The sequence below is a fragment of the Brienomyrus brachyistius genome, chromosome 14 (genome assembly GCF_023856365.1).
Source record: "Brienomyrus brachyistius isolate T26 chromosome 14, BBRACH_0.4, whole genome shotgun sequence".
Taxonomy (NCBI): Eukaryota; Metazoa; Chordata; class Actinopteri; order Osteoglossiformes; family Mormyridae; genus Brienomyrus; species Brienomyrus brachyistius.
Genome location: NC_064546.1, coordinates 725,723 through 753,668, shown reverse-complemented (window position 1 = coordinate 753,668; position 27,946 = coordinate 725,723). Strand labels below are relative to the sequence as shown.

Genomic DNA, 27,946 nt, shown 5'->3' with positions numbered 1-27,946 from the left:
CATGGCGAGGAGGGGTATGTGCAGGTACCCAGTGACTTGAACAGAGGCTCAATCATGTAACAGTGGCAAGCAAAAATGTAACGAACGCGACTCAAGAATAGTTAGACATACGTCCAAAAGTTTATTTGGTGGCTACAAGATATCAGGCTTTTGGGTCTTCTGGTAGCCTGCTAATAGTTTTGTGGGTGACTAAAAGCAGGGATCCTCTAGGTATTTTACATGCATAGTTGTGAACCCATATCAGCTTTTGTGCTTTTAATGACCATCTACAACACACGTTTATATACAGCACACTTTGTACACAGTGTCACTGTGCAAGTGTTGACAATAAAACATATTTATTTGAGGTGCAATATGAATAAATTAAGCATATCTATCATCACCCTTGAGGTCTATGACAGCCAATGGCTGCAAATTACATGTAACCTTTAGCGTGCATTTGGACAATGCTAATAAAAAAAGAAATAAAAAATAAAAATCATCAAAATAGTTCCTTGATTTTGTGCGAAGGTACTGTCCTCATGGGTGTGAATGTTCTCTGGCAGTGGTAATACTCTGAAGCGTGTCCTCCTTATGGGTCACCACTAGAGGGCACTGTAGTCAAGGGAGCTTATCCTCAGTCACTGTGCTTCCTGTGATGAGGCGCTAGGTGCATTCCAGTGGAAAAACACCTCCTGGCGAGCTGGTTCCTGTTAACCAGATGAAAGGCGGTGGCAGTGGGGGGGGCGCAGCGAAGAAGCCATAGAGTGAGAAGGCGAATGCCGGAGTCCATGGTACACTAATGGCCCAGTGATGTTTGGAAATGCTTCCTTCCAGACTACTTCCTATTCAACCAGCCACTTCCTGTTCATGGAGTCCACTGTAGTTGCTGATTCTTTGCCAGCTAACACGTGCAAACCACAGTTTTGGGAGCTCTGTCAATGGAAACTGAAAACCAGTCACCAGCAACGCTCCAACCAGATTGCAAAAGAAAAACACACATACAGACACACACACACACACACACATAAGCATTTTACATGGCAGCATAGAGAATCTTCCTGTGAACACATGCAGCACACAGAACAGGGACCCGCACGTTGGTCATTCATCGCCACAATTTAAAGTGTTGATGCTCTGTGGCTTTTAAACTGAAAAAGGCTTTACATTCATCTTTTATTTACAATCACAAAAAAACAGAAGACAGGAGTTTCTGGGTTTCTTCTATCGGTGTACAGGAACCCTGGGGTGTAACAGAGGGTCAAAGTGAAGAAGAAGGAGGACAATGTGGTATCCACAAGAGGACACCTTCTACCACACAGGAGTGTTTGTACATTATAAGGGACACAAAACGAGAGGGAGAACATGTACAGTACGTCACTGACAAGTCCTGCAAGCTGCGGTATCAATAATGTCAGCTACACAACTTACAACACACTGCTGGATTTCCCTGGCAAATAATTTCCCTCTTTGGAAGTGAGCAGCTCTGTGGAACCGATTGTTACTATCCATTTGCGGAATCTTAAACAATATCCTAGACAAGACAGCAGGTGAGAGTTACACAAAGTCACATCACTCAATCCACAGGGCCCCTAACTCCTTTGCTCTTTTGGTCTAGAAAAGATTATACGTAACACTTGTACATTGCGTGAACTAGGAGCTGACGCCAACCCCTGAGGAAAACGAACATCTGTACTTTCTTTTGGGAGACCTAACAGCCAAGGCTCTGAGATTTTGGGTTTAAATAGAGTCTGGCCCCTTGCATAATAACAATGGATAAATGTTTTTTTTTCACAGTTACACAAAACAGTACTACATCTTTTACACAAACCCATCTTTTCATCATTGCTGTCTTCATATGACATTTAAAAAAAAAAAAAAACATTTATGTGTCACACCAAGAACACGGCGCAAACAATACGTTGATCTGGCACCAAAACGCAAGTTGAATCTTTTGAGTGTTTTTCAGCCCCCTAGTGGCCGCCGTAGGTCAGTGCTGAAATGAACAGACTTTTCCTTCTGTGATGCTTTCCGATGCGACACAGGTAGCCAGATCAAATCAAAGCCCTTGAGCCTTGACACTGTTTCCTGTGACACGGTTGTCTCCCCAAGCTGAAATCTAACAGGGTTATATGTCTTCTTCTCTTGATTATAAGCCGGCACTAGACTCCATGTAAATGCATACTGTATACATAGGGATCGTTTTTTAAACAAAGCAGTCCCAGTTCTGTCCTTAAACGATATGAAGACATGGTCATCCTGTTTTACTGGTGAATTATTGCTTGTCACCTTGGAAGTTCAAGGTGAGGCACAGCGAGGAGGGCGAGAGAGACCTACAGTGAATTTCCTGCCTCGGTTCGGCCCCTCCCCCACTGGCGTCCGTCTCCACACTACAGCCCCATCTCCCCAGCGCTCCTCTTGCTGCGTGGAGGCAGCTATTCCAGGTCCAAGTCTTGTCAAGAGGACTGCATGAGACCTGTCAGCCGTTTCCCTGTCAGCGATTTGCCCTGTGAAGACGAGAGTGTTCAGGGTCAGCAAGGACTTGGAAGAGCCATCTTATACTGAGCAAGAGCGCATTCAGGCAGGGATAAAAACAGGTTGGGTCTTACAGTTCGACTTATACTACCTCACACAGCAGTGCCAACGTATATTAGGGGAAAAAGCCATTGACCTTCTGATTGCAAATTCAAGCCGGCGTGCAACTCATCATTACACAGGACAGCGGCCTTACATGCACACAGCAGGGTAAGTGAGTGCGGATATGAGGAGGCCATTTCAAACAGCCAGAAGGGGCATACTGGAGAAAATGATTTGGTATGACTGCCAAATCAGGCTTTTATGCATCACATCTCGCACCAAAAGGTTAATTACCGCTTTAAAATAAAAATGAAATGTTGCAAAATCCATGCTAAGGAATTTGTTGCACTTAAAATGCAATTAACTGTGTGCAGGTAGCAGCAAAAATGTGATTAAATCAGTATATTTGGTAAGAAATAACTTATTATGAGAGTAATAAAACACAACCTTCGCAGTTCCTGAATCATGTTATAAGAATAAATTTTCTGTTACCCACATAAGAAAACAAATCACAGGAGGTTAAGAGAGGAATATTTTTATTACAAATTTGAACACCCACTGCAGCTATAGTTTATGTATTGTGCTAAATAGTAATAATGTGTGAGCTGAAATGCTGCTTCTACTAGATTCTTCTTAGATTTCCGGCTGCACCCTTTTGTGAAGGAAGCTGAAAGGTGTTAGGGCCCTGGGGGAGAGCCGGCCGAGCTCAGCTACCAGCAGTACATACCATGCTGCGGGTGAACTTCTCCAGTGAGGTGCGTCGGCCCTGCTCACTCTCAGGCTGCTGGCCGGAAGCAGGGGTGTGCGGTGTTGTGGGATTATGGGAAGTTGGTCAAAGCAGGAGAGCAGACATTAAGAGGGGAGACAGACAATGCAGAAGCGAGGGTTAGCTCTAGAGGGCAGCAGAGGGCAGTTAGCAGTGACCGCAGTGCATGGCGACGCCAGCAGAGGGCAGCCTCTCATTCAAGCAAAATGAGTAAGTAGGGCCAATTCACAAATCATTGCTGCAGGTTAAAGTGCTGCTCTTCTACAGGCAATAAGGCACTCTTTGATTTTATCCCCACGAGTGTGGTTAATATTGTTAAATTGTTTTTCCACTGTTTTGTCCACTTACAACAGAGCTCTTGCTCAGAAATGCGCACTTACTGCGCTTAAGGGGGCTTCATAGTGGGAAGCTGACCAGTTTTATTAAAAGTTCATACAGTAAACCATCCTGTCAAAACAGTTCTACTCTCTGCTTAAAGCAGCTCCGCCTCCCTCCACAAGGTTCCCCTGATCCCATGTGGGCCCCCATGACCCGGAGCCCCATGCAGCGCCACCTTCTTTCGGGCCAGCAGCAGGTCCTGGTATGCATTGGAGCGCAGGAAGCGTGCATAGCTGTCACTCTTCATAAGCTTGAAGATGTGCTCCTGTGAGAGGAGGAGATGGAAAAAGAGGGTGGCTCTCAGTACGGGGCCTACCCTCCTACCAGCAGGTGGCAGTAATGCGCTGTAAAGTGTCCACCCCATTATGATATTAATTAATTCTGGGCTGGAGGAATCTAGAGGGATCGAGGGCCGTTATTTGAGCCTTTAATCCCTGGCATGAGGCTTCCCGGAGGCTGGCCAGCTCCCCCTTCATGTGCCATCTGCTTGTTGCTGAGAGGAACTCTGTGTGTGTGTGCTTGCATATGTGAATGCGTTTCCTTGAGTGGGTGTATGTATTTCTGCATGTACGTGCACATGTGTGTTTTTATACATGTTATGACCCTACCACCTGGGCTGTGATTATGTGACATATGGTAATGTCCTTTCAGATTTATGTAAATACATGTTGCTTCTCATGCATGTGTCTGCATGAGGGTATACACTAGTGGTGGGTAGTGGGCAGACTCCACTCACCTGGGCGTCTTCGAAACTGTAGCGACCCGGGTCCTTGAGGTTCTGGCTGGTTCGCTCGTAGCTGTGGGAGTCCAGATTGATGGAGCTGGGGGCGCCCTCAGCCAGGAACTCCTGCCAGATCTCCTGGGCCCTACGGGGGACGTCCTGCAGGGGGCGCCGCTTTAGGTCCTGCACTGCCAGCCAGAACCTGAGCAAAGTGGCATGGAACCCTTATCAGATCAATCCTGAGGCTTCAGAGAGCTCCCACTACTACCTCTGCAGGTCCCCTCTGCTTAACTCAACATTTTACTCTGTGTGGTACGTAGGTGACAGTCTTGTGTTATGACTAGAGTGTCCACCCGTCAGGACAGTCCGGTTTCCTGGCTCCCGGTCTGGACTGCTGCTGGGTGTCTACCTTTTAGCCCCCTTGTCCTCCTTTTTCCCTTCCCCCTACCCACCTCCCAGTCAACAACTAGCACTACTCTCTCCAACCCAAAAAACTCCAAAAAACGTGAAACACACGTACACACATACTATGGAAGCCAATTACGATAATTATCACAATAGATATACTATTCTTGGCTTCCGTAGTATTTGTATGATTACCCCCTCTCCCCCAACAACCTTTCATGGGTGTCCTCCTTTACTGGGCCTTTTTGGACCCAAGTGTCATGCCCATGGTCACCCTAGTTATGACATGACTGACTTGGCCAGGTACAAGTGGCCAAACAATGGGGAGCCAGAGCAACAAGCTGAAGATGTGGTGGGTCACGGGCAGGAGAGCCTCACCGCAAATTCTCAGAGCTGAACTCAGACTCCAGGAACTTCAGGAACTGGTCTCGGCCCGCGGGGTCTTTGAGGGCCTCATCCAGCGAGAAGCCCCACTTCTTCACCCGTTGCTGGCCGGGGTCCTTGCTGCTGTCAGCCAGGACAAGGGAAAGGTTAGGACAGGGGCCATCAGCCAAGTTGGGCCAGGGGCTGAGCTAATTGTAGGCACATTGCTGGAACACTTCAATTTGAATGAGGCACACAATTTTTTATGAAACCTCCGGCTCTGTTAGTGTGTGACATGCTTGGGTGGCATGAACAAGCTCTCCTCCAGACACCCATGGGTACCCACAAATCTGGCAACATGATTCCCAGTATACAAGATCCTGTGTTCACTTGGCTGCACCAACGAGACCTTCTCACGGGAAAATGACACGCTTACAGTTTCTACAGACATCTGGGCGTAACTTTTAACCAAAGTTTGAACTAGAACAGCATGATGGGATCCTTAAACTCTGAAGTACAAGCTTACCTGGCCTCCAGGTCCCAGAAAATGGTGTCCTCACTGATCCAAGGGTTGGAGGGCTCTGGCATTGAGATGAAAGGGTCATAGTCCATGAACTGTTCCGTGTAACTCATCAGGCTACAAAAAGAGAGACAGGAAGAATATGAGGACTCAGTTGGCTACAGCATGGTGGATTCGCAACCTACAGCCAAAGGACAACACTAGAGGGGACAAGCCGATCCAGTAGAGGACGCAATGGTCAGAAATCTGACTTAAAAGAAGACTGCCGGTTCAAATCTGAGAAATGCGATTTGTTTGATTGGACCAACCAGTATGACATCCAGCAGTGTTAACGCCTGAGAGCGGTGCTTAATTTATGTTGGAGCTCATCCCACGAAGCTCTGGCTCAGAGCAGTCTATGTACTGGCACAGCTCAAGAGCACTGCACCACCTCAAACAATAGACCCAATAAAATTCATTTGAGTTAAACTTTGGATTAAATGCAAATTGAACCAAAGAAATGTCTATTTATCAAATCGGTTGTGTTGTATGTTTTTTCCCCCACATACATTCGCTTAAAGTAGTATATTATGCTTATCTGCCTTATCATCCATCCATCCATTTTCCAAACCGCTTATCCTATTGGGTCGCGGGGGGTCCGGAGCCTATCCCGGAAGCAATGGGCACGAGGCAGGGAACAACCCAGGATGGGGGGCCAGCCCATCGCAGGGCACACTCACACACCAGGCACTCACACATGCACACCTATGGGCAATTTAGCGACTCCAATTAGCCTCAGCATGTTTTTGGACTGTGGGGGGAAACCGGAGTACCCGGAGGAAACCCCACGACGACATGGGGAGAACATGCAAACTCCACACACATGTGACCCAGGCGGAGACTCGAACCCGGGTCCCAGAGGTGTGAGGCAACAGTGCTAACCACTGCACCACCATGCCGCCCCTCTGCCTTATCATTTAAAAGGTAAAAACAACACTCACAGAAAAATCCACTGTTTGACCACTAAAATTATAGCAAAATTATGTTACAGCAAAATGTTGAAAAGAAAATTATATTTTGAATTTTTTTTGACAAGAAACAAAGCCATTGGAACCCCAGGAGAGCAGAAATGAACCAGAAAACCTGATGGAAGGAAAAGCGGAAACAGTAAGGAGAGGAGCAATGTTTGTGGATGCGAATGCTAATGAGAAAGACCATAAAAAGGAGCAGCGCACGTGGATGCTAATGGTAATGAAAAGGACCTCAAAAAGGAGCAGCGCACGTGGATACTAACGGTAATGAGAAGGACTGAAAAAAGGAGAAGTGCATGTAGATGCTAACGGTAATGAGAAGGACTACAAAAAGGAGCAGTGCACGTGGATGCGAACAGTAATGAGAAGGACCATAAAAAGGAGCAGCGCACGTGGATGCTAATGCTAATGAGAAGGAATGGAAAAAAGGAGCATGAAAAGTGCAACATTGATCAAAAGTTTGGTGTAACTAACAGGTCATTAGAAAATATTTCATTGTTATGTGTTTAGTAATTAATAGAACATTATAGTTGTTAAAGACTCATTGCATGTATGACATCATCTTTATGAGGTCCAGCACCTCAGAGTTTACGAATTAACTGAGCATTACATTTCCGTCTGACGTATCTGGCGACGGGGAGGTTTCCCAGCAACACACTGGAATTATTTCTTCGTATCGACTGCAGTGTTGTTGAATAGAAAAACCTTTGGTGTAGCACACTACTCTGGTCCCAGATGAAGCTACTTAAATAAGGCAGTAGCCAGTGACAACACCCCCATGTGAACCTTTCAGAATTCAGTTCAGTGGTGGGGGGATAACACAGAACACCCGGGCCAGGCCCCACCAGATGTCGCTGTTGGACAGTGCGCGACATGATCATTAATTCAGTCTATAACGATATTTATTATTATTCACAAATAATATTGTTGTGCCCTTATTACATATGACAATGGTGGCACTATCTTGCTACCAGATATCTTGTTACATCTGATGCATGAAAGACAGAACTGCCCCTAACAGTCTTCCATTGCTGTGCAAAGGACCGACCCGTCAGGATTTAAGAAATTGAGCAGCTGCATGTGCTTGTTCATTTAGAGCAAAAATTAGAGATTAAAAGTTTGCCCAGATGAAAGAACATGCAAGTTTTATTTTCAAGCAGTGAACGTCACTGGTGAGCCTATTCTGCACTATTGCAAGGGTGCTTTGACTTTAAGTTAAGGACCTCTAAGCAATGGGTTTCCATCCATCCATCATATTCCGCTTAATCCGGGGTCGGGTCGCGGGGGCAGCAGTCTCAGCAGGGAAGCCCAGACTTCCCTCTCCCCGGCCACTTCATCCAGCTCCTCTGGGGGGATCCCGAGGCGTTCCCAGGCCAGCCGGGAGACATAGTCCCCGGGGTCTCCTCCCAGTGGGACATGCCCGGAACACCTCCCCAGGGAGGCGTCCCGGAGGCATCCTAATCAGATGCCCGAGCCACCTCATCTGGCTCCTCTTGATGCGGAGGAGCAGCGGCTCTACTCTGAGTCCCTCCCGAATGACCGAGCTCCTCACCCTATCTCTAAGGGAGAGCCCAGCCACCCTGCGGAGGAGCAGCAGCTCTACTCTGAGTCCCTCCCGAATGACTGAGCTCCTCATCCTATCTCTAAGGGAGAGCCCAGCCACCCTGCGGAGGAGCAGCAGCTCTACTCTGAGTCCCTCCCGAATGACCGAGCTCCTCCCCCTATATCTAAGGGAGCGCCCAGCCACCCTGCAGAGGAGCAGCAGCTCTACTCTGAGTCCCTCCCGAATGACTGAGCTCCTCATCCTATCTCTAAGGGAGCGCCCAGCCACCCTGCGGAGGAGCAGCGGCTCTACTCTGAGTCCCTCCCGAATGACTGAGCTCCTCACCCTATCTCTAAGGGAGAGCCCAGCCACCCTGCGGAGGAGCAGCAGCTCTACTCTGAGTCCCTCCCGAATGACCGAGCTCCTCCCCCTATCTCTAAGGGAGAGCCCAGCCACCCTGCGGAGGAAACTCATTTCGGCCGCTTACACCCGCGATCTCGTTCTTTCGGTCACTACCCATAGCTCATGACCATAGGTGAGGGTAGGAACGTAGATCGACTGGTAAATCGAGAGCTTTGCCTTTTGGCTCAGCTCTCTCTTCACCGTGACAGACCGATGCAGCGCCCGCATGACTGCAATGGGTTTCCTTGCTCTTAAAGTTTGCTTTGGATGTGTTACAATAGTGATCATTTACTGCTTAATATATCTGTATTTGTAGTTCGATGAGGTATAACAGGATAATTTACCAGTTCTATGAGCTGATGCTGTTATTAATAATGTCTGCCTCCACTTCCGCTTATTCCTGTCCATTACATGAATGCATGTTGTGATTGAGGTACGTATATATTAGGATTCACTGAGCAAGTACTGTGCATCTTCGTGTTTATCGTGTCCCACCAGGCTTTCTGTGACAGAGACACCCCTGCATGAGAGGGACAGTGAGTGGCGAAGTGGATCAGCTGGGAATGTTTGAGGCTCCCCAACCAGATTTTTAGGTGTCGTACAAGGAGAACAGATTGAGAGCCACACACTGAGTAGGGGGGGGGGGTCAGGCTAAGATGCCAGCTAGTCCACGTGCAGAAGGACTTTGGGGTCACGATCTCCCAGCAGGTCCGGGGGGGAGGGGGGAGACTGTCTGTGTGGGGCATCAGGCAACTTGTAAAGCATCACCGCACACTGGCTCCCAACCTGAAGCAGCCGTGCTGCCTTCAGCCATGCCAGGATTGCGCCCAATGCACAGAAATATGCGATATGCATACAGTCTTTGTTTCTGTAGCTGAATGTGTGCACAGCCAGGTTCGTCATGTTGAGCAAATGTGGTAAACAGCTCTGCCAGCTTACTCATCTGATCAAACATTCAGCGTGAAAGTTTTCATAGTACAATCGCACCTGTCGGCGACTTTGGACATTTTCATACAGTGTCTGTCCAGCTGGATGTTGAGGAATGATATCTGCAGGGGTTTAAAAAAAAAAAGCATTAAAAGAACCTGGGAACAGAGAAACGGCTTATTGGTTGAAAATGAACATGTGACCAGGAGCGTGTCAGCTCAGATACCTCCTTCTGCACATCTTCTTTGGTTGCCTTCCTGATTGGCTGGGACGGCATGTGGACTGGGCTGTGAGTGGGCGTGTCGTCCGTCACCCCGTACACTGACTGCCAAGGCCGTGTGGGACAAATCCGTTAGATACCCAGGCCTCATCTCTCCGCCCACCAGGATATACCTCTTGACCACAGCTCCCAGATCTTACCTTCTTCACCTTCTGCGGGTTCTTCTCACGTCGGCACTTGCGGATGTCCATCTCAGTAGTATTTACGCAGCCTGGCTGTGTGGGAGCCATGCGATCAAAACTCATGATGTCAACATGGCCAAGAATACAGGTGCCCTCTTGGATCTTAGCTTTAAACCCCATGGACACTGCCTTCCCCGGGGCCCATGTCCCACTCACCACTGGCCGATGCACATCCCAGAATGCCCTCTCCTGACTATCGAGGATCTTCCTCTCTGTTTTGTCCTTCTTCCTGTCAATTCTGAGTAAACCGATGACATCATTTCAGTAGTAATGTGAGCTGTAACTTATCATTCCCCCGACATTGCACAGGAGGTGATCTGTGGATTTTGTGGCGCTCTTATATTGACCTGCCACTAGATGGAGCTGTGTAATGGGAACTAGTTTTTTTTGTCAGGTGTCTGCAGTGGAAAAAAAATAGAAATGGACGACGAGCGAGAGCTGGACAGCAGTGAAATTTTTATCTTTGAGCGATTCAGATTCTCAGAGAGACAAGCAACAGCATCGTACTGTTTTATTAAATGACAGCAACTCTGGTCTTCAGCTCAGAATGGGCCCCTAGCAGGCTCTCTGACAATAGCCCCAGCTGTCCCACACCCCCAGACACTTACTTGACCTGGGCTTCTGCCTGCATGAAGATGAACTCCCATTTCCTCGCGAAGGCTCTCTGCAACCGAGCCAAGTTCTCCTGCAGGTAGAGGCAAAAATTGCACGCTGAGCTCAGACACAGCTGACCTGGGAACAGCACAGGGATCCAAAGAACTGTGGGTCCCACCTCAGGGAGTGGAGGGGGCACAGTGCCCTCCAGCAGGGGGTCAGTGCGACATATATGCTCTATGGCCAAGCATACTGTGTAAATAGGCCGCGGGGCATGGGGACAGCAGGGGCCGAAAACCGGCTTGGTTTCCAAGCGTCTATAAGTGTCTAATAAATAATGGATGTGTCGGTCTTTCAGCTCTTACTGGGGAAGCTCCATCCTCTGTAGGCAGCTTGCGCTGCGCCGCAGAGAGGCTTTCTGGGCCTCCACCAAGGAGAACCGGATTAAAGCTGAGCAACCTGAGGAGAGTGCAACGAAAGAGGCGTGACCCCCACCCGCCCCCCCATCCCCACTACGCCCCAGGGCCTGAAGACGGCTCACCGCCTCATAGTCGGCCAGCTCCAGCCGGGCTTTGTTCTGCATGGTCCTCTTGCAGAGGTAAATGGCTGGTGGGGGATAAAACAGGAGATTGATGGAGAAAGGCCAGACCAGGAAGAAACGTGTATTTGGGGTTTGGGGGGAACCACGCAGCGCCGTGAGGTGCAGGGCAGCAGGAGGATGGCGGGCTGTCCTTACCGTAATCCGTGTTCTCCGGCTCCCAGCAGTTGGAGGGCCAAAAATATGGGGCCTGGAGAGCATGGGGGGGAGGGGGGTATATGTGAAAACCTAGGTCTGTGATGCCTAGAGCTCCGCCTCCATAACACCGATGACAGCAGAGTGACTGTCATTCAGCCCAGCCACGTCCATGAAAAACATCAAAGCCCAGCATCGTAAATCTCCTCTCATCACTGCCTGGGAGGGTAATCTCTCAGCACCAATTACTGGTAAGAGTGACCTTGCCGATGCCCTTCCCCCCCCACTGGTACACCGTGCCCCAAACGTCACAAAACGTCATGGCGGCCTGCTATGGGAAGAGACATCCTCGCCGCTTTTTCTGCCCTTTGATTGGCCAGGCAAGGTTCACAGAGACATATACCCTCCCCCACACCCGATCAGGGCATTACACTCACGCTACATGCCTTTGTTCTTAAATTACAGAAACTCAATGAAAAGCGGATGCAGCCCGACTCTTTCACCGCTGAGTATTGATTTGATGAGATCAAGGCATCTGTGGCCGAGGAATGTCAAAGCAGAGTGAGATAGTGGTGCGCTGGCGCCTGTCCCGCTCACACCGACTATTCCCTGTTTTTGTATTTCACTGTCACTGGACACCGCAGTTTTTCTCGACTAATGATGAGGTTGATTGATCAGCCGAAACCCATAACAATGGAGTCGGGCTTTGTAACCCTTTACATTCTCGTGGCTTAGGGCCACACAGACACTTATCTGCCTCCAAACTCTACGATGACTTGACTTCGCGTGTTAATTGTGAGGATTGATCAGCGACCTGGGGCTCCATTACAGCTCGGATGGATCCCGCTAAGTTTGCTTGGGGGTAATAAAAGCGGAATACCGTCTTCTTTCTCCCTCCATGCTGAGCGCAGTCGGATGCATTCAGTGAATGCCGGCCTCCCTACAACGCGATTTATTTTTAACCAAGCAGTTTGTGTGATTTTTTCTCTGACAGCTGGGCTGTGGGATGGACCCATATGTTTAAGTGAGCGTATGTGTTTCCGCCGTCATAACGGCCGCTGACGTCCGCCTGTTGCGCATCGGAAATGGTGGCAAACAATTTTTAGCCCCACTGCATTTCTGGGCATTACCTACACAATTCCCCTGCCCCTCCGAGAATGGTGATCAAATCACTCAGGGAGGATATTTTACTATGAATGAAATTAGCATGTTATGAATACATCGTGACAGGCAGGGCTGACATACCTGTCTGGTTTCATCATCCAGCTGGTGCTACTGTTAAACCTGATAAGCTAATGCTAAGATAAGCTAATGCTAAGTTAAGCTACTGATACTAATTCATGACAGTCACAGACCAAACAAGAGAGTAGGAGGATACAGGCTACTCGTTGTCATGGGCGATAACTTCGGTACCCCTCGCTCATCTCCCACTCGCTGCCCGACAAGTGGCTTTGCTAACCTGGAAGCGGTAGAATGTCCCGTCATCCTTCAGCGTGAGCACATGGTCAGAGATGGGAAAGATGTAGCCCTGGGCGGCTATGAGGCTCCCGAGATGAATCGCTTCAGCTGAGGAGGAAGATGGCACCTTATCAAACAGATGCAAAATGCCGACACGGGTCTGTGTTCAGCAAGTTGGATCCATGGCTGAATGACTCAACCGAAAGGTACAGGCTACCTCAAGCAGCACAGTCCTTCCAGTCTGTGGTTTTTGAACCCTCATACCTGGATCGTCAATGGAGAGATTCTTCAATAACCACTGGACGATCTCTGTACCTGTTATTAATGAGAGAACGGCATGGCAACCGCAGAGAAAGTGTTTTAAGAAAAGGTGACATAGGTCAGGGATGTAAGCTGATCACTGAGGTGACCAAAGCATTACCCAGCATGCACTTGGGCGAGAGAGCTCATATTTTTACAATCCTTGCCTGCATTTTTCCACTTTACACCTAATCTGAGCACAATTAATTAATTAAAGTCTTGTTGATACACACGGTGGTTAAATCAACATTTGTGTTTTTTTTTTTTTTTCTTTTAAATGTATGTCTGTTTGTTCGAGTAATTAAGTGACGGCTGATTTTAATTGGCTCTAAACATTCCACGCTGCTGTCTTCATTACCGGTTATGCCCTTGTGTTCCTCGCCAGCGAGCTTACCACCTCAAAAACAGAACAGTCACAAAATTTTAGAGAAGAAGGGAAGGTGATGGAGGAGTGGAAAGGAATGATGGCTGGCATTAGGGTGCCAAAAAGGAGAGCAGAAAAGCCACCTGCTGTCTCTGCAGTAATGGCTTCTCTCACACTAACCGTTCGCTCCATAATCCCTCAACAAGCAAGGTTCTCGCTTAGGCATAATCACTGAGGTGTATCCCAGTGAGCCATTTCACTGCGGCCGCATCGATTGCCCCCCTACCCCCCTCGTGCTGTACTCATTTCAGAAAAGGGCCATCTTCTCACTTGGTGTACCTTCTGCTAGCGCAGAGCCAATTACATCGTTTGACCCAGTTTTAATGTCAGACGGTCGGCCCTCTGTGTTATTATGCTATTGGAAGCAGCAGGAATGAGACTCACGTCGCTTGGAATGATGTTTAAAAAGCTGTGATTAAAACCACACCATCTTTTCGCCTTTTTTTTTTTTTTAAAAATCCTGCCTCAGGCACTCCCTAGTGTGAACATATTCTATTTGCAATACAGGCAGGGTGATTCATTTGTACTGGACATATGAGCTATAAAAATGCATTTGTATTAATGCTGTGTTTTGCTTTGTTGTGAATATGGAAAATGATGCCCCCTCTGGGTGGATAGTGGAGTTGCACCTCAGATCTGTGGGTCAGGATGGCTGTAGGTGGGGCTCACCTGTGACTACGCTGGGGATCTTGGACAGGAAGCTCTTGACCGTGCGGATGGGCACACCCATTTCCTCGTCCTGGAGACGTTTCACCACGTCTTCGATCTGTGGAGGGGGGAGACTAGGGTCATTCCCATTGCTGTCAGGGACCCACAGAGGATGCAAAAGGGAAAGCTGCCCAGTTTTGACTAGTTCTTAGTACGTTGCTTGTCAGGCGCAGTGCCGCTGGTTGCCAAGGCTGCCGCATGCGTGTGGGAAGCGAGATTTCTGTCATTTCAGACACAGTTTACATGTAAACACAAACACTAAGTCCAACAATATCAAGGGTGTGACTGAACCACAAATCCTCCCGCACAAGATGGGCGCATTAACATCAAGAATACAGTTCTGATTATATAACACCACGCCCCCCCCCCCCCCCAAAAATCTTCTATGATCTCCACATCATCACCTCGTTCATATCTTCTCCAAGTATTAAAGTGGAAGAGATATATCTAGCATATGTTTAGCTTCAGGCTAAAGGAATAGAGATGCGTAAGTTCACATTAGAAAGCCAGGTGATTGTCACTGAAGAAGCAACCCCCCCCCCCCGCACTGCTGTACGCAGATCACAGCATGTCACTGGAGAGAGAGTGCACCTCACTCCCCATCCATGATGCAGGACTGGGCCAGTTCATTACACTAAAGAGAGGATCTCTCCGGTGGTGGGGGGAGGTTGAGACCCCACCAAAGGTCGGAGGCCTTCCCTGCACTGGGACTTGCCCACAGTCACCACCAAACCGCATCGGCACTCAGTGTCTGCTGAGGTGATGGGGAGAGAGCGAGGTGGCCTTCGGAAGGACCGCAGTGGGGGGTGTGGCCTCGAATTTGGAGCGCCGCTGAACAGGTGCGCAGAGGAGGAGAGGAGGGACGTGTGGACTGTGATTAATCCCCCCCCCCCTCCCAAAAACAAGCCTGCATTCTCCAGTGCAGCTGGATGTGTTAAGTGGCTGGTGCCCCTATCCCCCAGGAGGCGGGCACTTACCTCTCCTTTTGGATAAAGCCCCCCACCCCGCCCCGACAACCCTGGGGGGCAGCGATGCCATTGCTCAGCACAAGTTTAAACCCAAAATCAATACAGATGAAAAGCTAACATGATCTAGATAACGTGGGCAGTGGAATTCCAACCAGGGTATGTGCTGTAAGCAGGAAAGTCATCAGAGATTGGCTGCATTTGTTATGAGGGCCGCTGCAGGGTTGGGTGGGGGGCGCTTCTCAAGAATGCTGTTTGCTCCTCAGAAACATCACGCTGCACAATTAAACGCTACACAAGGGGGGAGGGGGGACCTTTCCAAACAGCACGGTCATTACCTGAGCTGGGCGGCCCTTTGTTTGCCCATGTGTTCATAACAAATACACCAGTGAAATCACCTGAATTATAAACCTGCCGACTGACGTTATTGCATTTTTTTCCCATTGACGTAAATGAACTACACAGCACAGCTTAAGTGTTTAGGAGAGCGGGCGGCCTGCTCGTTAATCTCATCCGTCACACTGTAATAGATTTTCAGATATTTTGATGCAGTGTCCAGTGGCCACACACACACACGCATGTGCCATGTGTACTGTCCCTGGCTGCACACGCTGGTACCAGTAGGTAAAAATTGAAAATTGGCCCCTTTTAGACTTAATAAGTCATAATGTTTTGTTTTGATACCAGGTAAAGTCAGAATAATTTCAGGTCTTTAATGGTTTTAGAGATGGTCATTGGTCTTTCCCTGACCTCATGTTCACTTTTGTGCAGTTAAACGTGGGGCTTTGTTACAAAGCTTCATTTCGGTACCTAGTTTAGTGGGTTTTCCGTTGGCTTGTATGAGAAAATCCAGGATGAAATGGACCGATATTTTTGCTAACCTGCTGCATTTCTTGCATTTCAATGGTTAATTTCAGGACAGTTTTTGAAGGTAATAACAACAAGGTAAAAGAACAGGAAATGTCCGGTATTTTCTTGGAAGAAAGATTTAAATGTGACATTTCTGGACAAAGTGATAAGTTGAATCTGAAGCGTTTTGGGCCAGTTTTTACGCTTTCCTCCAGTCAATGCCGGTATCAACTCCAAACTAGTCTGGCCTGCAACATCTTATTGGCATAATGCCCTCCGTCACAGAGGTACCCAACACAGTGTCACTAGTGGCAGCCAAAGGACAGACTAACATGCAAACCCACAGCCACAGTAAGACGGCACAGAACAGCCACCAGAACAATATCCGTTCAGCAGAATTAATCCCACCATGCCTCAGCGGAGCCTCCCTAGTGGCTGTGTTTAAATCGACCTCTACGGGGGGTGATGTGCTCTTTTTCACGGCTGTTAAATGAAAGCAGGAGGCACCTTGCGTAAGATCCCAATAAAGGTCTGCTGAGCAGAATTCATTTCAGGTGAGAATGGAGCTGTAGAGTATAACGGATATCTAACTCTGTCCCGACCTGGGAAAAGGCTAGTGTGTAGCTAGAGAGTAACACAGCACAGAGTAAGATAGTAAGAAGAGTCCGAATCAGTCAGCCATACCCAATGTTGGTAAATCTAACTTGTTTAAGTTATTATTCCTTGTCAGTTACTCTGACAGTTTTGAAGCAGCATCAAGAAACTGAACTTTAAATGTAATTTTGGTCAGTCTTTCATTCCTTCATTAAAACAGCTTCCAATATGCATTGGAATTTACCTGTGTTATTATTTACAGACAAGCCTGTGAAACTGCAAGACCGCAAGACGTTTCATCCCCCGCTGCATGAGAGGCAGAGCGAGAGAGGAGGGCCGGGCGCAGAACCCCAGTGGGGACTCCGGTGGGAAGACGGGAGTGGGTCCGAAGCGGAGCGGGAGCAAGGAGCACTGGGTGTGGAGATGCAGGTGTCCCTAAGCCAGCCTAGGGGTACAGAAATGCTGCCCGTCACTCTCGAGACACACAAGGGTAACACCATGCTGAATGGCCGTCGGGGAGCCTGGGCACAGAGGCGCAAACGCAGCTCAGTGCTGCCAAGGTTGGGGTTTCTGGGGGTTAAACCCAGTGGGTGTCGTCACAACTGGCCCACCCACCAGACAAAAGCCTGCCTAACGTCGGGGTCTCCATAGCATAAACCTCTGGGCTACCGTTGCACAAGAAATCAGCCTCCACTACCACAATGGCCCAAAAATGATGAAAAACCTGACATTTTAAAAATGAATATCTAACACTCGCCAGTCCCTGCGTCGCTGTAGTCTGAAGGTCACCTCGCAGAGGTGAGAGCACTGCTCCCGGTTTCAGTGACATAAACTTTTTGCGTGTTTGTCGTTCCTCCCTAAATAATTGAACATGACCATGTTCCTCATATGAAAATGGAAGTAGAGAGGAGCTAGGGGTTGATGTTGCTGGTGCATTGTGGGAATTGTGTGTGAATGTTTCTTTTCTTTCTCCATGTTTACGCTGAGATGATGGATTAACCCCAGATCCGGTAGCATTCCGACCCTGGCTTGGCGTTGCTTTTGATACTATAATGCAACTTTCTTCTGTGCTCAAATCAGCCTGACACACCTGCCACCTATTTTATTCATCAGACTGAACAAAAAACAAATGGACGCTTGGATTTTTTACTTAGGGGCTGACAAAGAGAATTCCATCTTTCCATCATAAGCTATTCAATTTCCTGTCTAACTCAGAGGGAGACTGGGCAGATTTGTAAGGTATTAAATATAAATAGTAAAAGAAATTCTCCAGCCAGTCGTGTTTCTCAGTGCTGGTAAAGATCAGAGCTGGTAAAAAAAAAACTGTAAGTCAGGTTCTGAGCGATCGCCGAGGCTACGCCCTGATTACGGGGCGGGGAGAGGCGGAGCTCTTTAGGGGTTTGACACGGGTTCTGAAACGCCCTCCGAACAGCACAGCCCCTATGGCCCACGTTTCAGCCCACGGTGAAAAGGGTTTCCACAGTCACACCCACCACAGGCTACAGTGGCCACCGCGTCAGAGCGCAGAGCACTCCACTTACCTCGCATGTGTGCCTAATGCGTCCTGATTCCACTCTCTGTAAGCACTGTTTTGATGGATCCTGATTAACGGGGATGCTGAAGAACAGCGGCCGCCACGACAGGAAGACGCCACGCTACGTTTCCAAGGCAACGGAGACAGCGAGGTCTGGGGAAAGGCTCACAGCAAAGCACTCTGCCAATCACACACTTCAGCTCTGATTACGGTATGGCTGGGGGGTGAGGAATCAAGAGGAACACTTCAGCCCCACATAGGGCGGCTTGTCCTGAAGAGCGACGCCCTGGGGGAGGGGAGGTTTCACCCCCGCCTGGAGGCTCCTAAAGGAGCTGATGGGTGCCCTCCACGTCTCCAGGCCACACTCATGCCCGAGTTGCCTCCGCATGTGCAAGCAGACACACCCCTTCATAACTTTACAATTTCAAAAATAGCCCATTATCTCCGGGGAGGTTCTCAGTGGCGTGGCCAAGGTGGGGGCCGAGTGTGTTTCCAGCACACCATAAGTGGTTTCAAGAGGGCAGCATTCCTGCCTGCAGCTGATAAGCACCACCCCTCCCCAGCATGCTTCTGTATGCAGTAATCATGCTGAGAGATGCTGCACTTGGTCAGGCTTTGTCAGGCTCCGCTGCTACCACGCCCAGTTGGACCCTAGTTGGGCGAGCGCTTGGGCGCACTGGTAGTGATGACGACCAGCACCCCCTGGCACCATGGCAACACCCACTACACCATCCCAGGCCCACCCACAACAGCGCACCACCAGGGCTGGGATGATGCTCCCTAACATAGCCCGACTCTGGTGCCAAACTGACCTGGCTGCCTTCTGATTACAGAATCTCTGGTACAAGACTCTTCATTGGGTGCATGCAGAGGTAGGACTGACCCCAGCTGCAAGCTGATTTGCCCACGAAGTGCACCTTCCCTGTCATTCAGCGGCTCAAAACATATCATTGGTTAATGGTAAAATTCTACCAGAATTCCTGGAACCTCTAGGGTGGCCATGGCATTGCCTGAATGGATTTTTTTTCAGGTTCCTTTCCTCCGGCAGTTGTACCACAAATCCAGGCTGTAGCTCCATAAAAGAACCAGGGTCTCAATCACCTTTGCCTGGTTAAACAAAAGGAAAATCTGCTGCTTGTCTGGGGATGACAGGCTCCTGCAGGAGCAGTGCTTAGTAACACTTGCTGTGAGACTGTGAGTAGGGCAGCCAGAAGGAGGCACCCGCAAATGTGGGGAAGCCTCCACCCTGGGGAGGGGCCGGCTCATGAAGCTGCGCATGACACAATTAAAAAAATCCAAGGCCTGTATTTGGTCAGAAATGAAGGCGGGATGATCACCACTACTGGGAACTGTGATCAAAACAGGACAATTGTAGAACAATTCACCACATATGCAACAGGGCGGCGCTGTTTCACTACCATTTCAGTAGGCATCGGTGAACAAGGTGGGAAAGAGGGTGAGTTCAGTTGCAATTGTAGCACTAGATTTCTTGGTTACATGGAGCGTTTCAGGAGGGAAGCAGAGAGAAAGCCGTACGCAAATCCCCAGCACTAAGCTGCAACATGTTTTAAACATTTCATTTACACAGTTACCCCCTCCCCACGAGGGTTGCTAACACACAACAATGGAACCACGCTTTACATCAATCATCAAATTCCCACAATGCTACCATCTTAAAGGCCACTGATTCCCCAGGGCTGGGGAGGGGAGGCGGGGGGGGTTATCCTAGGACATGAAAACCTCTCTCCTTGCTTAAAGCACTGATTGTTTAAAACAGTGACGGGCTTACAGAAGTCTCTAGCATTTATTTAAATTAAAAATAGCACAGCAGGGGGCGTAGTAGTGAAGGACAAAGCAGATAATCGAGTAAAAGAAGGCCTTCTGTCACAGCGCTGAACTGCATGTGCTGGCTCAGATCCTAATCGAAATAGCTTCAGGACACATCACTCTGCCCAACTCGATAAATATGCAAATTCCCTATGATTTTAGGTGCTCTGGATAAAAACACGGGCGGAGAAAATAAATGAAAATAAAAGATTATCTGTGAAAACACTGTCGAAATGGCTTTAGTGCTGCTCACGCGCTATATTAGAAAGGGGCTCTCACTCCCTTCTACATTTTACGCTTTTTAATGCAGTTTATATTCGAATGTAGGAAATTCTGATTGGGAAATTTATGCTTTTTAAAAATAAGTTACTACAATAATATTTTGTATTCCTGTCATTACTTGCATTATCCTTGCGTCTGTATTCTGGCCCCATGGAACACCTGAAATGCTAACGATTTGTATCAAGAAATGCTGAAATAGATGATACAGGCTCTGCCCTTCGCTCAGACTTAATGCGAATGGACTTTATAAAGCCTAACAGTGGCTTATATCATAAATATTCAGCCTCTGCTTTCATTTGGAGCAAACCCCCCCCCCCTCCGAGAATGGCAGGTAGGAACCATAAGAGGGTGAGTTGGAGGGGAAACTTGGGAAAGATTTGCATAGCAGACCTGCACCCCCCCTGCCCCATCACCACCCACAGGTGCAAGATAAAAGGGGGCTGAGTGACATGGCTAGAGGGGGGGCGGTGGAGGGTGACAGAATAGGAGGTCCCTTCTTCAGAGCATAGATTTAATCAAAGTTCACCTTTCTATTTCAAACGTGGGTGGCAGAGACCCAAAATCCACCTGCGGCTTCAAGGCCCTGCAGTTTCAAAGCCCAGTCGAGATCTGGCCGGGGGGGACAGTTGGGGCTGGGAGATGGGGGGGGCAGCTTCTTGCAGAACATTTCACGGCACTTTAAGATTCTCTGGGTGCTCGCTGTACTACTAAACCTGATTTGTGCGGACCATGTATTTTCCACCCAGAGCATTTAAGGTGCTTTGGTGCCCACAAAACACAATCTACTAAATCTAAAATGCCGCCCTTTTATACCTCCTGAAATACACTTCCTATTAAAAAACTTCACTTATATTGGCCTTAAAGAGTCCAGAACTGAAGATGAACAAGGCGACACATAGACCGACCCATTTCCACTCCAAGGGGAGTGATTTTTGACTGGACCTGGAGAGGTACACATTCATGACAGGGTATGTAAACCCACACAAACTCTCTCACACACACACACACCTGTACTCATGTCTTTGTGGGGACCATCCATTCATTTCTAAGGGAAGAACCCTGATCCCAACAATGACGACCCCTACCCAACCCTAACTTTAACCGTATGTAAACCAAACAAAATACAAAACTTAAGGCATTTTTAGTTTTTTGATTGCAGTCACAGATCTTTATGAAATTGAATTTCCCCTTGTGAGGACCCAAAAAAATGGTCCCTACAGTGTCAAAAGATCAGACCAACACACAAACAAACACAAACATACACACACACACAGACAGACACACTGACACACACAGGGCAGTTCAACTACCAGAACCACATCTTTGGGCACCACAGACACTTCACACATAGAAACAGCATGTATTTTTTTCCAAGCTCTTCCTCCATGGCAAGTTAACATCCACACTCTCGATTTGTACAGCCCAGTCATTCATGCCTGATGTGCAGTAAGGTACCACATCATGAACATTGGTGTTAATGGGCTCTTCCGCATGGGGGGGGGGGAATCCAAATTTAAGACTCATAGTAGCACACAGCACAAATCTGCAGGAGCAAGCCGTCCAAAAAGGGCGGGGGCAGTAGTCAGATTCCCGCCAGATGGTAATTAGGGAGCTCGCGATGTTATTGTGTTTTCTGTGTTTGTTTTCCCTGCACTGCAGAGAGCTGCCGTATCTGCATAACAAGCTGTAACTGCCCTCACTTACTCATAACAAGCTGTAACTGGAAACTGAGAGTGACAATCCCGAGAGAGTCACAGCTCCATCCACTGTGAAGACCCCTGCTCAGGTCCCCACTCGCTCGCACCCCTACCTACTAAGGCCCCCGTCTGCTCGGGCCCCCACTGCTAGGGCCTTGCCCACTTGGCCCCCACCTGCTAGGGCCTTGCCCGCTTGGCCCCCACCTGCTAATGCCCCCGCCTGTATGGGGCCCCGCCTGCTAAGACCACCATCTGCTCGGGCCCTCACCTACTTGTGTCACCATCTTTTTTTTTTTTTAAATCTGACAAACCACTGGAAAGCAGGGCTGATAAACCCTGGTGGAAATCGGCTCTCAGTCTGGGCCAACAATGTACGGAAGGAAGGAGAGCAACACTCAAAAGATGTCAGAATATATATAGCACAACACGTCTTTGCAGTTTAAACAGGTGTATGTTTTTGTCCCACTATGTTATGGGGCGCTGGGTGGAGAGTGGCGGCTGACGGACGGGGGCTTGGCCCAATAGGAGCAAAGCCCTGCCTAGGGCTCAGGATATCTCACCAATGGCAGTCCAGCTAGCCTATCACTGACACACAATGGCTTTCTGAAGTCTTAAGCATAGTGTAGTACTGTTTAATAAATTCACAACGCTGTCAGGTTGTTTGTCTGGTAGTACACAGAATGTTATGATCAATATTAACCAATGAGAGCATTATAAGCCCAGCCAATCAGGTGCAGGATGTCTGATTGGACATATACCAAGTGACAGTATGGCACCCCTCCCCCTTGCAAATGACCTCTGGCCACGGTTACTGATACTTGGCTGGCCAGCGAATAGGAGGGAGGGGCTCCAGGGCTTTTTATACGCTATTCTGGAGCTAGAGTTGTCATTTCTGTACTAGAGGATCTGTGCTGAATCTGGGCCACGTGGGTCCCGCAGGTTTTGGCTGGGGTGGGGGCACAGCGTCCCCTGAGGCTCACCAAGCTTTTCCACAACCAGCAATCACAGAAGCTTGCAACCAGAAAAAACAGCAGCTTTGTGACATATATCCTTTCAGAGGGCATGTTGGGGGGGGGGGCAGGGTAAGGCAGATCCTATTGATCTTTAATCAGTTCCCCCCCCCGAACAAGGCAGATTTATGTCAAAGCCTTTCTCACAGCTTTTCATAACCCCCCCCCACAGCCTTCTGCTGTCATTACGCCACTGGTTTAAGTCACAACATTTACTAACCTGCTGGCCCAATGAAACTCTTCCAGCCACAAGTACCCAGAATGCCTCTTTTAGTAAGAGCAGTGAGGTGCCAGTGGGGGGGGAAGGGGGAGTGTGGGGGAATGACAGCCTGAGATTGCTTCCTGGCAGCTATGTGTCAATCCAAACAGAAACTGCTTTTCATGTAAGGATGAGAGAATTGAGAAAGGCACCAGAGCAGGGGGAACACAAGGCAGAAATACATAACACAGCCACATCTTTGAGTCCCTGGTTACACATTGATTTGGGTGGAGTCTTAGTTACAGTACCTATGGTGCTGAAAATGATTGCTTATGCGCCTTTTGGGCCCCGTCGCCAAGCAACGAGAGACTGCCAATGAAATCACTGGAGAGGAGAACAATTGGCCCAGCAGAACAGATGGAGACCCAAAGCTCTCGAGACACTCCCAGCTACCCAGGACAGCACTAGGGGGCGGCAGCAGTGGTGGTGATTATCTTTGGCTGTCTGCACTGCCAGAAGCACAAAGCATGAGGGACGATCACGCTGCACCCCCCCCCATAGGCTCAGGTGAGTTCAAACACACTGGGACACAGAACTTAAATCAGCACAAATGGAAAGAACAAGCAGAGGCTGAAGCACAGAATAATGGGTGAGGAAGGAACAGGCCCTGAATTTGGATTAGCAGCCATTCTTTCATCATCATGCTCACTGAGGTGTGGGAAGGTAAAGAAGGGGGATTAATCCCAGTGCAGGCCTCTGTGCAGACGTTTAAGTTAAATCTATGATTCACCTTTGGTTCCATACGACGGCATTTCAAACAGGCCCCACTAACATCAGGATGTGTATCTGCTGACTACATCAGCAAAGCAAGGTTTTGTCAATCGATCTGAACCCACGCTCTTATTTTAATAATCTCCACCGCATGATTGGTCCGTTGAAGAAGGTGGGCAGGGCCTCAGAAATGGGACCAGTATACATACTTTCGGAGCCCTCAAAGATTGGCATTGCCCCAGCATTGCCCGGCTTGCATCTTGTATCTCATTACAGGAACACGGAGACTATACAGTGACATTTTAATGGTTTAGCTTTAGACTCGGGGGGGGGGGGGGAACAAACCACTTATGCATGATGGCGTGTTTATCTGAGGCAATGTGCTATTTGCTCGGCTGCGAATGGGGCCGAATGAGAGCAAGTCATATGTGCTCCTCCTTCATGGCTCTAGCTCCTGCTTGTCGCCTCAGCACCCAAGAAACGCTAAGCTAGCCGCGGTCATTAGCAGCACAGGTCATTAGCATGGGGCCCGCTGGAGCTGGGGGTGTTTACAGCATGGGGGACCTGGGAGGGAGGTGGAGTGCCCCCCCCCCCGGGTTCCAGATCCGGAGGTTTCCCAGGCTCTCTCCCCACCCCCTCGTCGCTGCCCCCTCGCCTCGTGGAACCTGAGCAGCGCAGTGAACGGGAGTTTCACCGGCGCGAGGTTTCCACGCAACTGCTGAAGTACAGTGCAATTTAAAGTTTGCTGGATTTCATCCTCCGCAGTGAGGAGCCCACAGAGCGTACGGAAGTGTGGATTAGAGAAGCGAGAGACCGGGGGGAGGGATGAAGAGAGCACAAGGGGCTCACACAGCAAGGGCCTGGGAAGGGCAAGGTGAGGGAGCAGGAGGTCTGAAGCAGAGGGTTCGCACGGTTCACATCCTGGCAGCTTAGCCAATAGCCAGGCCAGGTCCAGTGAAGGACAGCTGACATGGAAAGACTCCACAAGGGTCAGTTTGGTGGGGAATGTGGCGACGAAAATGACAAATGACCAGGAAGCTATTAACATGTAACCAGAAAAAAGTCTTCAGCGATGATCTTCATCTCTTTCTCTTCGATCGTTAGCATACGCAGCCAGAGGAGCGAAAACAGCCCAGATCTTTGCACGGAAGGAGCAGGAAACCCAAAATTAATCTGAAATGTTATATAAGCAGGGTATTTAGAAGTGCCTCTGCCGCATACTGGTTTATAGCCAAGCTGACGCTTATGGAGGAGAGCGACTGATCTGCGTGTTACGGCGTTGTATGAAGAACACGCTATGCCCTGAGGACCGGTGCAGCAGGTTGAGCTGACGCGACTTTGTCAGAACGAGATGGGATTCTCCAAAAGCGCAGGTCGCATGCTGTGACGTGCTACAATACGGTGTTGGAGGAAAGACTTGCGGATGGGTGGGGTAGGCTCGGTAATCGCATGAACCCGCCCCTATTTATGAACACTCTGGAGGAGGCCTCTAGGGAACCCCAGAGTTAAAAGTGAAAACTGGGAGAAACTCCTGCTCCCTTTCCTGGGGGGGGGGGGGGAGGGGGGAGTTAAGTAAGGAGGGGGCGGGACATATCTCCCAGTAGCACAGAGAAGATAACAGCTTGTTTGAATGTGAATGTTCGAGGCAGCATAAGCGTAACGGCTCTGCTTCCGATCCCCGAGTGGCCAGCCGCCCAGCGGGCTGGAGGCACCGAGAGGGCATGCCTCAGCGCACTGCTCTTCTGCTTGGTCTTCCCTTGTCCCAGATCTGCTGGCCCAGCTCGCTACGGGTTTCCCCGTGTGGCCTCCGTGTTCACAGCCCAAGGGTTTCAACATCTATTTCCAGAGCGGACGACAGTTCAGGGGAAAGCTATTGCCAACACTAATGAGAAATACTAACAGAAAAGACCATTAGGGTGACCCCAGAACACCTGCAGAAAATTCCAGCAAACCTGGAACAACCAACATCCTCGATATTGGAGCTCTTGGTGACACTAATTAGCCTTTGTAATCTGCCCCTAATCAAAAGGGATTAAGATCCTTCCAATGCAGGAATGATCCTAAGGATCTGGCCCATTCCAGGCTCATGCAGGCCTTGATCCCAGTCCAGGAATGATCCCATCTGTCAATATCTACACCCCTCCCCCCCAGATATGCCTGACAACAAGGTATATTCTGCCCAAAACAGAGCCCCCACCCGCACTTCCCCGATGCCCCCTGCTGCTGCCTAGAAATGCTTTCAAGGCACAGCTCTGGTCCCTACAGAACTGAACGCTTCAGCTGTTCCTGCACACATGGTCGGGCCCCAGTCACAGCCTCCCAAGGTCCTGCAGTCAGCATCCGTGCCCGTTAGCACTGTGACAGCCTGCAGTGCGCTTTCACATGCCAGTCAACCCAACTCGCCTTTCCGAGAACACAAACTACTGGCAGGCGGATGAATATTCAGCAGCACCAAGCTTTAAAATGCGAAGAATTTTAAGGGCCTCACCAGAGAAATATGAAGTGCATGCCTGCCTTACATCAGCAAGGCTCTGCCTGCGCATCACGTTTTGTGAATGAAGGCCTTAACTGCCAGGTTGCTGACTCATGTCAGCTACATGCAAAGGCCTGTGGGAAAGAGGGACCTCTATTCCCTCCCCCCCGAGGGCCAAGCTAATGTGGCGCATCATTAAGAAAATCGCTAGGGTGACCAGCAACAGAAAGCAGTGGGAGTAGCCCCAGAGAGAACCTTTAATGGGGGGTTCTCCATGCTGTGTAAATACACATTAAGGCATTTAGATGGTGTTTAGTGCACCTGCATGGCTGCCCTTCCAGAATGCCGCTTCAGGCCCATTTCAATCTTATGGTACCTTTCCACTGGCAGAAACCAAGCTAAACAAGTTATACAGTGGTGAGATTCTAGCTTCAGCACGGTTCCAGCTCCCTCCAGTTTTCCATTAGACTAGGGTCGGCTCAGTAAAGGCAGTGCATGGTTTGGAGAGTGACAGTGACGTAAAAATCGCCAAAGCACGTATTTGTTGTTCACATGGTGTACATCAGGATATACTACATGCTAATTTCCATTAGCACGTCTATGAGAATTGCCATGTTATGTTAGCATCGAATGCTAGCAGAATTAGCATTAGCTGCGTAAATTTGCGTTACGAATCCATTCCGTTCAGCTGTTCTACAGACCTTTTTTTTAAGTGCGAGGTTAGTCAAAATTCAGGGTTGCCAACTTTGGTCAGCTGGCTGGTGCGAGATTTTCAATTTGAGGTTAGTCTGCACACACATTTACATGCATGTAACAGTTTTATCACCTTGTAAATAGTCTGTAGGGTTTGCAGTCTATAGGGTTTGTTATTGGGAATGCATCAATACATCATGAAGTGCAATACTACTAATATGCCCTTTTTTTTCAGATAATAAATCAATAAATCTCCATACTGTTCCCGGTACATCTCAGGTACGGCTCAGTGGTAGGAGGCGTTGGATAAGTGCCATTAGCTGCCCGTGAAGCCTCTTCATCCTGAGTACAGCATTGGCACCTCCCCCACTAAGCCACCCCTGCTGGCCCTCAGACCGTCGAAGGATCTCCCACCCCCATCCAACTCCTGCTTTAATGAACGGAGTGCCAGATCAAAGCGAACACAACCAAAACGTCATGGCAACCGTGCTGCCCCTATCTATGCACGAGCATCTGCTGATGTCAGACGCTGACACCCCCTCCTCCCAACAAATTACAACCTAAGTAAAACTCAAGAATGAAGATTTGCGGCTAGCAAGCGTAGCCCAGCCGACCCCCGCCGGCCCTCTCCGCTGCCCTCCCATGAACCCTGATGTTCCCCTTTTAGAAGGCCATTCTTTATCATGACTTATATCCTGAAAATGGCAGAGAGGTTATTTTTAAGCCCCGTTCTGTACTGGGGTTGAAAAGTACATCCCCTCAAGCACCAAGGAGATAATTGT

The 27,946-nt window shown here is 49.0% G+C and overlaps 1 protein-coding gene across 4 annotated transcripts in view; it reads right to left on the bottom strand.

Annotated features, from left to right (window-relative positions):
* Window positions 1-98: 98 nt before the first annotated feature.
* Window positions 99-27,946, bottom strand: part of rgs6 (regulator of G protein signaling 6) — a 56,242-nt gene continuing 28,394 nt past the window's right edge. Inside the window, exons 3-18 of one of the 4 annotated variants that reach the window (XM_048975438.1) lie at window positions 14,232-14,328; window positions 13,103-13,153; window positions 12,840-12,946; window positions 11,384-11,435; window positions 11,189-11,253; window positions 10,662-10,738; window positions 10,210-10,291; window positions 10,012-10,086; window positions 9,818-9,916; window positions 9,652-9,713; window positions 5,716-5,826; window positions 5,205-5,333; window positions 4,437-4,623; window positions 3,876-3,965; window positions 3,284-3,337; window positions 99-2,486 (exon numbers count right to left, since the gene is read on the bottom strand). In XM_048975438.1, coding sequence (XP_048831395.1) covers window positions 2,436-2,486; window positions 3,284-3,337; window positions 3,876-3,965; window positions 4,437-4,623; window positions 5,205-5,333; window positions 5,716-5,826; window positions 9,652-9,713; window positions 9,818-9,916; window positions 10,012-10,086; window positions 10,210-10,291; window positions 10,662-10,738; window positions 11,189-11,253; window positions 11,384-11,435; window positions 12,840-12,946; window positions 13,103-13,153; window positions 14,232-14,328 — 1,389 coding nt within the window. In that variant the 3' untranslated portion in view covers window positions 99-2,435. The remainder of the gene's footprint in view (window positions 2,487-3,283; window positions 3,338-3,875; window positions 3,966-4,436; window positions 4,624-5,204; window positions 5,334-5,715; window positions 5,827-9,651; window positions 9,714-9,817; window positions 9,917-10,011; window positions 10,087-10,209; window positions 10,292-10,661; window positions 10,739-11,188; window positions 11,254-11,383; window positions 11,436-12,839; window positions 12,947-13,102; window positions 13,154-14,231; window positions 14,329-27,946) is intronic. The other 3 variants (XM_048975439.1, XM_048975440.1, XM_048975441.1) reach the window with 3 other exon arrangements.